At 45.9% G+C, this 11,683-nt stretch overlaps 1 protein-coding gene across 1 annotated transcript; it reads left to right on the forward strand.

Annotated features, from left to right (window-relative positions):
- Positions 1-10,782: 10,782 nt before the first annotated feature.
- On the forward strand, positions 10,783-11,431 carry LOC145399258 (uncharacterized). Its single transcript, XM_080271942.1, has 2 exons — positions 10,783-10,935; positions 11,069-11,431. The coding sequence occupies exons 1-2, from the start codon at positions 10,783-10,785 to the stop codon at positions 11,429-11,431; spliced, it is 516 nt and encodes a 171-aa protein (XP_080128068.1).
- The last annotated feature ends 252 nt before the right edge of the window (positions 11,432-11,683 follow it).

Below are 11,683 nucleotides of genomic sequence, written 5' to 3' on the forward strand. Positions count from 1 at the left end.
TGCAAAGTCTGAATAATTTAGCTAAAAATGGTTAAAAGATTAAAATCTCTCATAGGCCAAAGGAAAGGATATACTGAAACAAAAACCATGGAAAGGAACACTTACATAACCAGTACACGATTTTGAATAGAGAAGTAAAAAGGGAGATACGGAGAGTAAAGAGAAGTTAGGAAATTAAGGTAGTTAGTGAATTGAAAGAAAACCCGAAAGGTTTTTATCAAATGTCTATCTTTCTATCTGTTGCCAGACGCCTTAATCCCGTAAGGGATGGCCACAAACAAATCGCCTCCATGACACTCTGTCCCTCGCCGTCTCACTGCCCTGCTCCCAGCTCACCCCCCCCCCCTCTCTCATATACCTCTCCACTCCATCCCTTCATCTCATCCTCGGCCTCCCCCTCCCTCTCCCCCTTCCACCTCACTCAAATACACTCTCCTCGTCAGTCTCTCACTCTCCATCCTCTCCACATGGCCAAACCACCTTCGTGTGCTTCTTCTAACGCTTCCTATGACATCCACATCCACACCACAATACTCCTTCACTTCCTCCTTTGTTACTCTGTCTCTCCATGTGACTCCACATGCTCCACTCAAATAACTCATTTCCACTGCTCTCGCTCTTGACTTCTGTCCCTCCAACAAGGTCCAAACTTCACTTCCATATGTTAGAGCTGGTACCACAATACTGTCATGTAGTAGCTTTTTCACTTTCATGCTCACTTCCCTGTTTCTTATCACTGCTTTCAAGGAACCAGCAACCTTTCTTCCCTGCTACACCTTTTCAAGCACTTCACCCTCTAAACTTCCATCCTTACTCATCACATTACCCAAGTACTTAAACGCACTCACATTCTCCATTTCCTTCCCATCCAATCTCATTGTACATTCACTGACTTCATTTCTCTTGAAGACTGTCACTTTTCCCTACATTCACATTTAGATTCCGTTTCTTACACACTCTCCCAACCTCAACCACCAAGCCTTGCAGCTCCCCTTCGTCTTCACTTAACAATACATTATCATCTGCAAACAACAGTACAGGGAGTATCCAAACACTGCCCTCTCACTAGTGCCGCTACAACATCCACTGCCCTATCTTGTATCTCTTTTATAACCCCATGCATGTACAGATTGCACAGCCATGGAGACATGACACATCCTTGTTTCAATCCAATGTCCCGTACGAAAAATGAAGTTAGGATAAGACCTCTTAGAGCAGAATCAGGTGACATTACCAGTGAAGATTAAGAAATGTGCTTCATTCTAAATAATTATTTCATATCAATATTTACAAAGGAAAATCTCGACCTGGTCCCTCATGCAGCAAATATTTTCGGTGATAATACGGAAAATATTCTTAGAAAAATAACCATTAGTATGAGGACTTATTGAAAGAAATTAATAGGATAAAACATTAAAAACTGCCAGGTCCGGACGATATATATGCAAAAATTATAAAACAAACCAAAGAAAAATTATGTTAGCCATTTTTAACGTTATTTTATGACTTTAATTTCAGAAGTTCCAGTTTCGTGGAAGACCGCAAACGTAATGCCCATTTTTAAAAAGGATGATAAAGCAGCTGAGTCGAATTATCGTTTGGTAAGTCTAACTTCAATAGTAGGAAAAATGCTCGAGTAAGTTTTGGCAAATAAGATTAGAGAACACTTAAAAAGATTTAATCTTATAAATGAAAGTCAGCACAGATTCACGCACGGACGATCCTGCCTCACAAACTTGTCATTCTTCTTGGAGGTCTATGAGGCAGTACAGTAGATAGCGATAAAGCTTATGATATTATTTATCTGGACTTTAGTAAAGCTTTTGATTGGGTCCACACGAGAGGTTAGTTAGAAAGATTCGAGCACATAATATAGACTACGATATCTTAAAATGAACAGAATCCTGACTGAAAGGACAAAAGCAGAGAGTATTCATAAATGGAATTAAGTTGGTCTGGGAATCAGTAACTAGCAGTGTACCACAGGGCTCAGTACTCGTCCCTTATATATATATATATATATATATATATATATATATATATATATATATATATATATATATATATATATATATATGATTTAGACTTAGGAATCACTAGTAGGAGCAACAAATTTGCCGACGATACAAAAATAGGGCGAATCATCAACTCGACTGACGATTGCCATAACTTACAAAACGACCTCGATATATTGTCGAAATGGTCTAAAACTTGCCAAATGGAATTTAACTTTGATAAATGTAAAATACTTAACGTAGGCAAGACCACTGGAGATACTTAATACAGTTTCGATAACAAAGAAATTAGCTAATAGGAATGCGAGAGAGATCTAGGATATATGGTAAGTAAAGACCTGAAACCAAGGCAACAGTGTATTAATGCGAGAAACAAAGCAAATAGGGTCCTAGGATTTACTTCGAGAAGCGTGAGCAATAGGTCATGAAAAGTAATATTGCAACTTTATCTAGCATTAGTAAGGCCACATTTAGACTAAGCCATACAATTTTGGTGTCCGTACTATAGGATGGATATCAACTCGTTACAAAATGTACAGAGAAAGAGTGACAAAAATGATATATGATGTTCGGAACCTGTCATATGAAGACAGACTAAAAAGACTACATCTACAGTCACTAGAGGCGTAGAGTAAGGGGGGACTTAACTGAGGTGTTTAAGTGGATGAAGGTTATAAATAAGGGAGATATTAGCAAGGTACTTAATGTGAGCATTGAGGATAGAACTAGAAGTAATGGTTTCAAACTATGAAATTTCCGTTCCGGTAAGGAAATAGGTAGAAATTGGTTTGATAATAGAGTAGTAGACGAATGGAATAAGCTACCTAGTAAAGTAGTTGCTGCCTCTTCCATTGAGAGCTTCAAGCATAGGCTAAATAAACATTTGACAAGTAAGGGTTGAGTATAGAAAAACAAAATTTAATAACCAATACTAATAATTCATACTTTTTCCTTTTCAGGTTACACTATGATAGTCTCTATTCTTCTTTCACACCTTCCTATAAAATCTCCACGCCAGTTTCTCTATACTGCGTGGTTTTCTTTCTGACTTTTTCCTGCCGGTTTCGGCTGGAGGGTTTGGAGGGCGGGGGAGAGCCTTCTTCTTTGCTATCCTTATCTCATTGTAGTAGTTCAGTTACTTTTCTAGGAGCTGCCTAGCACGGGCCAACCGGTCTGCTGCAGTTGTCCTCTCTTCTTATGTTCCTTAACTGGCGAGAATACTTCTCGATGACATCAAATTTCACAAACTGACTAAGACCCGTATTATCGTCGGTTCAGGAAGCTCCCTAACACCTCTTCCTAAGTGATTTATTTTGTTTATTAATCCTTGCTAACCTCTTCTGTGTCATTTATATCATTCAAATACAACCATATGCTCATAAATTACAAATCCATTGATATTAACAAACGGTATCTAGTAATAAATCGCCAAGGGAAAGGTGCTAGGGAGCTTCGTTAACCGACAAGAATACTGGCCTAGATATTAAAGTGGTCTGATTTTTCAGTTTCTCTCAGATGAAAACCAAGCAGTAGGATCTAACACTCCCTTCTTTCCCCCTAACATAGTGCCTTATGTTTGACGCGACTCTTACAAGCACCATCTGTCTGTATAATTTACTGTACCTGGTTTTCCTCAGGACTTAAATATATATAATAATTTCTACCCTACATTTCATTATCGCATTTCGTGCAGTATATTATCGTGATTGTTCATTATATTATCTCTGTAGCACACTGCATGGACGTCTCCATGTGATGGCACCGACATGACCAAGGGGCTCAACTTCCTGGTTCTATAAACGTCCCTCAAGTAATTCCCCGTCCTCTGAAAGAAGGAAGGTGGGCGGCAAGGGATCGGCAGTTCAAACCTGCATCCAATGGGTTAACATTTCAGATGAGCCTGGAGTTGCAACAGCTACTGCAACTACAACTACTACTTCTACTACAATCACCACCATCATGCACTACTAGTTCTACTACAACCACCACCACCATGCACTACTAGTTCTACAACAACCACCACCACCATGCACTACTAGTTCTACTACAACCACCACCACCACCATGACCATGCACTATTACTTCCACCACAACAACCACCACCACCACCATGCACTACTTCTACTACAACCACCACCACCACCATGCACTACTTCTACTACAACCACCACCACCACCATGCACTACTTCTACTGTACTACAACCACCACCACCATGCACTACTACTTCTACTACAACCACCACCACCACCATGCACTACTACTTCTACTACAATCACCACCACCATGCACTACTACTTCTACTACAACCACCACCACCACCACCACCATGCACTACTACTTCTACTACAACCACCACCACCATGCATTACTACTTCTACTACAACCACCACCACCATGCACTACTACTTCTACTACAACCACCACCACCACCACCACCATGCACTACTACTTCTACTACAACCACCACCACCATGCATTACTACTTCTACTACAACCACCACCACCACCACCACCATGCACTACTACTTCTACTACAACCACCACCACCATGCACTACTACTTCTACTACAACCACCACCACCATGCACAACTACTTCCACTACAACCACCACCACCACCACCACCATGCACTACTACTACTACAACCATTACCACCACCATGCACTACTACTTCAACCACCACCACCACCACCATGCACTACTACTACAACCACCACCACCATGCATTACTTCTACTACAACCACCACCACTATACACTACTACTACAACCACCACCACCACCATGCACAACTACTTCCACTACAGCCACCACCACCACCACCATGCACAACTACTTCCACTACAACCACCACCACCACCACCATGCACTACTACTACAACCACCACCACCACCACCACCACCATGCACTACTACTTCTACTACAACCACCACCACCACCACCACCATGCACTACTACTTCTACTACAACCACCACCACCACCATGCACTACTACTTCTACTACAACCACCACCACCACCATGCACTACTACTTCTACTACAACCACCACCACCACCACCACCATGCACTACTACTTCTACTACAACCACCACCACCACCATGCACTACTACTTCTACTACAACCACCACCACCACCATGCACTACTACTTCCACTACAACCACCACCACCACCGCCATGCACTACTACTTCTACTACAACCACCACCACCACCATGCACTACTACTTCCACTACAACCACCACCACCACCACCACCATGCACTACTACTTCTACTACAACCACCACCACCACCACCATGCACTACTACTTCTACTACAACCACCACCACCACCATGCACTACTACTTCTACTACAACCACCACCACCACCACCACCATGCACTACTACTTCTACTACAACCACCACCACCACCACCACCATGCACTACTATTTCTACTACAACCACCACCACCACCACCACCATGCACTACTACTTCTACTACAACCACCACCACCACCACCACCATGCACTACTATTTCTACTACAACCACCACCACTACCATGCACTACTACTTCTACTACAACCACCACCACCACCATGCACTACTATTTCTACTACAACCACCACCACCACCATGCACTACTACTTCTACTACAACCACCACCACCACCATGCACTACTACTTCTACTACAACCACCACCACCACCGCCATGCACTACTACTACAACCACCACCACCACCACCACCATGCACTACTACTACAACCACCACCACCACCACCACCACCACCATGCACTACTACTTCTACTACAACCACCACCACCACCGCCATGCACTACTACTTCTACTACAACCACCACCACCACCGCCATGCACTAATGCTTCTACTACAACCACCACCACCACCACCATGCACTACTACTTCTACTACAACCACCACCACCACCATGCACTACTACTTCTACTACAACCACCACCACCACCACCACCATGCACTACTACTTCTACTACAACCACCACCACCACCACCACCATGCACTACTACTTCTACTACAACCACCACCACCACCACCATGCACTACTACTTCTACTACAACCACCACCACCACCACCACCATGCACTACTACTTCTACTACAACCACCACCACCACCACCACCATGCACTACTACTTCTACTACAACCACCACCACCATGCACTACTACTTCTACTACAACCACCACCACCGCCATGCACTAATGCTTCTACTACAACCACCACCGCCATGCACTACTACTTCTATATATCACTGTGCTTACCTCGTCCACCTCTCCACTTCGTTGTGGTAGGTGGTAGCGACCATTATCCACTCCTATGATGTGCTTACTTCTTCCTTCACATTTATCATTCTATCTCTTTGCTTGCCCTCCTCCTTTCCTACTTCTTCCATCCTTCCTTTCACGTTTTGTTACTCTTGTTTCCACTTCGTGTGGCTCTATAGAGAGTGACGAACCATATATAACGCTGGGTGGTAACCATACAACCAGATTACGGGATGAAGTGCACTATAGTGTCTCTTAACTGGGTGGAGAGATGCAAATGCTGGGTCCATCCAGGAACCAAACCTCCACATTATTCCCCACACCTCGCTGTGGTCATGGGCTGTTAACCACAGGGGAGCATCGGCTGACCGCACGAGACAGCCCTGCAGGGGCAGATGCTTGTGTGGCGTATATTACACCACAAAGTATTGTACTTTGCATTTCACCTACACACGTGGTTTCCTTCCCTCGTGGCTGTTACGCATTTCACCTACACACGTGGTTTCCTTCCCTCGTGGCTGTTTCGCATTTCACCTACACACGTGGTTTCCTTCCCTCATGGCTTTTCCCCCACATTGTTCTCGTACTTAGCATCGCTACTAGTGCCGCTTCCAATAGTATTCAATTTCTCATTCCTCCTCATCTGTACTAGTGCCACTTCCAATAATATTCAATTTCTCTTCCTTCCTCACCTGTAGTGGTGCCTAAACCAATCAAATTTGCCTATTCAGGTGACCTAGGCGTACCGGTGCTCCGCCTACCTCATTAAGGGGCTTAAAACTGAGTGGGCGACCTAGCTTGCCCTCATTTTCCCTGTCAACTTCACCCGGCTGAATACCTGCCTTGCTCTCCGTCTTTCCTGGTAAATCTGGCCAGACACATTAATCCCATACGGGGTGGCCACAAACAAATCGCCTCCACGTCATCCTGACCCCCACCATTTCACTGTCCTGCTCCTATCTCACACACCCCTCTCTCATATACTTCTCCATTCCATCCCTCCATCTCATCCTCGGCCTCCCCCTCCCTCTTCCCCCCTCCACCTCACTCACATACTCTCCTCATCAGTCTCTCACCCTCCATCCTCTCCACATGACCAAACCACCTCAGTGTGTTCCTCCTAATGCTTCCTATCACATCAACATCCACACCACAATGCTCTTTTATATCCTCATTAGCCTGTCTCTCCATGTGACTCCACAGGCTCATCTTAAATAACTCATTTCCACACACATCAGCTCAGCACTCCCGCTCTACACTAAATTCATTGCTCATATTTTAGTCTGTAACTATTTATCCACTTAATTGATCTACACATGCTGTAAATGTAATTACCTTGTACTACTTTGAAGTCATGCAGTAACTCTGTATTGATCCAAGTCAGTAATCATTGCCCTGTCTATTTCTTCCCAGCACATTTGTGTTTATCTATCCTTACCACTTGCCTTGGTGTAGCCCCCTAGTATAATATCCCCATAACTAAAATGCTACAGTGGTGGCTTCCTGGAGTGTTTTTAAGAACATGGATACCTTAACACATATCCGTCTACCCCTTCCTACATTCACGTACGATATTAACACGTGGTTTACACAAGTTGATGCTGCGTGGCCTCAAGATACCAGTGGTGACAACAAATTCAGAGCAATTGTCCGCACTCTTCCAACCCAAGTAGCTGCCCTTGTGCAGGATGTACTCCTGACACAACCTACAGAACACAAATAAAAAGCCCTGAAGGAGAGTCTGCTGTGGGCCCTGGGCAAATCAAAGCAAGCACTTTTAATGGAGCTAGATGCAATTCGCTCCCAACAGCAACGCCCCTCAGCCTTCCTTGCCCATATTCAGGCCACTCTCACAGCAGCTGGGGCCACCTTATCAGATGACCTCCTTCGACACTGACTCCTCCAGCTCATGCCACCAGACTTCTGACTCCATCTAGCAGCCCTGGGCCCTGGCACGTCCCTTGCTAAGTTCATCGAGAGAGCGGACACTTTCTATGAAACTCAACAGCATTACGCTAACCATCCAGTAAGTGCAGACACCTCTTTTCCCCATCTCATAGCCCCCAGTGCTACCCCTAATGAAACAGTGGTGTCAGTGAACAGTCTTGTACACAGCTCCATGTCAGAGCTGTGTACCTTATTAGCAAATTTAACAAATAGAATAGACAAACTGGAAAGTAAAATATGTGGCTTCATCACTCAGACCCTCAGTGTTGCAAATCATTCACCAGCCCCTCAATGTTCCAACAGTGCTCCCCCAGTGAACCGTGGTCGTAATGCTAATCTCCAAACAGCAAGGGATGATTTTGGGTTGTGTACCTATCACAAGCGCTTTGGCATGGAAGCCAAACGATGTGCACCACCCTGCATGTTCACAGGAAACGCATATGGTGAGAGACAGTCCCAGTAATGTCTCATGCCACACACACCAAATGCCCCCTGATTATCAGCACATCCAAAGCCACGACACATTCCACTGGCTCCAGGGAACTATGGGTTAAAGACACCATCTCTGGCACAAAATACCTTATTGACACTGAAGCCACATTCAATATAGTCCCTCCTACCTCTGACCACAAAACGGCTCAGCAGCCCGCATTTGACCTGATAGCAGCAACAGCACCCCCATAACCACAAACAGCATGGAATCCCGTCACGTGGCACTCGCCCAATCAGTATCATTTACTTGGCCGTTCCTCATCGCAGACATTAATCAACTCATTATTGGCGTCAACTTCTTGGAGGCACATGACTTACCAGTGGATACCAGAGGAGGGAATCTATATCACAGACCCTCAAACTTGTCCATCAAAGTAACCGCGTGTGCTGGTAATCCTCCACTCATTACACACCCTCGCCAGGATTCCTCATACAATCCCATACTATGCCAGTTACTCCTCTTGACCTCTCAGATGCTCAACAATGGCCGTACAGACCATGATGTAGATCATTGCATCATCACTTCCAGACCACCCTGTTTCGCCCATCCCAGACGTCTTCCCCCAGAATGTCGTCAGGCAGTGGAAAAGGAGTTTCAGGTGATGCTCAACGAGGGCACATTTGGCCGTCATCAAGCTGCTGGGCATCCCCTCTACACATGGTTCTGAAGGCACAGCAGGGTGAGTGGAGAGCATATGGGGACTACAGGGCGCTGAATGCAATGACAGTTCCTGATAGATACTCCATTCCCCACTATGGCCATGGTGTATTATCCAAGATCGATTTAGTCAGGGCGTTCCACCAAATCCCTGTGGCGGAGAAGGACATCCCCAAGATGGCAGTAACCACCCCCCTTTGGCCTTTTTGAATACACAAAGATGAATTTCGGTCTCAGAAACTCTGCACAAACGTTTCAGAGATTTACGGACCAGGTTGTCAGGGGGCTAGATTTCGTCATGGTATACATCGATGACATCCTCATCACTTCTGATTCCCATGAGGAGCACAAATCACATCTCCAAATGCTGTTCCAACACCTGCAGGACTTTGGGCAGCATTTGCACCCGGCGAAGTGTATCCTCGGTGCAAACGAATTGGATTTCTTGGGCCACAGGATATTTGCCACAGTATCACGCCCCTCCCTCAAAACGTGGATGCCACTAAGGACTTTCCATGCCCGGCTACACCATGCAGGCTCAGGGAGTTCTTGGGGATGGTCAGTTATTATCACAGGTTCCTGAGAAATACCACATCCACATTAGCCCCCTTTAACGATCTCCTGGACGGAACAAAAAAGACATTCTCCAAGCCTCTTTAGTGGACTGCACAGTCAGACCATGCAATCACCACCCTCAAAAACCACATTGCCACTGCACCCCGCCTAGCATACCCATCACCAGATGCCCTCATCACACTCACCACAGACACCTCTGCCGAAGCTGCGGGTGCCTGTCACATTCTTCAGCTAGTGCCTTAACCCTGCTCAGTGCCAATACAGTGCCATTGACAGGGAGTTGCTGGCTATATTTGAGGTAGTCAGACATTTCAGGCACCTTCTGGAAAGTAGAGAATTCACCATCCTAACAGACCATAAACCCCTTATTTATGCCATGGCTCAGAAAGGGGAAAATTGGTCTCCTCGGTTGGCAAAACAGCTAGCCTTCGTTTCAGAGTTCTCCACTAACATCCAGCATATCAGTGGGGACCTGAACATGGTTGCATTTGCCCTGTCCCGTGAAGTCTCAGCTGTCGGCCCTAGACTACCCCCGCTTGACCATGCAGCCTTGGCCCGGGAGCAGAGGGATGATCAGGAACTCCAAGCATTGCTGCAGTCGGTGACCTCACTTCAACTGTAACAGTTTGATGTCACCGGTACACACCGGAAACTCTGGTGTGACATATCCTGCGGGACAGCACGGCCATTATATTCCCCAACTATCCTGAAGGCAAGTCTTCAGTCACTACCACGAGATGGCGCACCCAGGCTTTCATGGTATGCACAGCTTACTTAGCTGGCGAGTGGTATGGCCAGATATGACGCATGACACCACCAACTGGGTTCGAGCATGCGTGGCTTGTCAGACAGCAAAAGTCCATTGTCACACCGAGACACCACTTCAGCCACTGCCCACACCAACTCAATGTTTCCACACGGTCCACATTGACATTCTCGGTCCCCTCCCTGAATCTAGGGGTAACTGCTATATCCTAACATGCATAGATAGAACAACAAGGTGGGTCAAAGCCACACCGATACTGGATGCTATGACTGACCGTGTGGCATATCACTTCCTGGCATCCTGGTCACTCTTTTTGGTGCCCTGCAGGTGATCATCACAGACCAAGGCCCCCAATTCGAATCTCAGGCCTGGCAAAACCTAAAGGACTTCCTGGGTGCTAAATGCCACAGAACTTCTCCATATCACCCTCAAGCAAACAGGATGATTGAGCACTGCCATTGTCACCTGAAGGAAGCACTGAGGGCACTTCCCCACCCAGTGAATTGGGTGGCTGTGCTGCCAATAATCCTCCTAAACTTAAGGGTTACTGAGAAGAAGGACATTGGTAATTCCCCAGCAGAGCTCACGTACAGGGAAGACTTGAGGCTGCCGGAGCAGTTCACCCCACAACCAGGCACTCTGGCCCTGGTTTTCCTCCCAGAGCTCCAGCAGGCAATGCAAGCACTATGACCAGTCCTCCTCGTTCTTGCCGTCACCAGACACCGTTCATCCCCTACTCCCTACCAGACACTGAACAAGTTTAATGAGGAGGGGTCACTGCACTTCACCACTCCAAACCCCATATGAAGGCCCATACCCTATGATCACAAACTCAGACAAAACAGTCACAATGTACAAACATGGGAAATCATCCACAATCTCTGCAGACAGTCAAACCGGCCACACCACAAACCCAGTCACAGCCAACACCCCACACTTCAT

Source organism: Coenobita brevimanus, chromosome 48 (genome assembly GCF_032717465.1).
Source record: "Coenobita brevimanus isolate Jiangsu-jjx chromosome 48, ASM3271746v2, whole genome shotgun sequence".
NCBI lineage: Eukaryota > Metazoa > Arthropoda > Malacostraca > Decapoda > Coenobitidae > Coenobita > Coenobita brevimanus.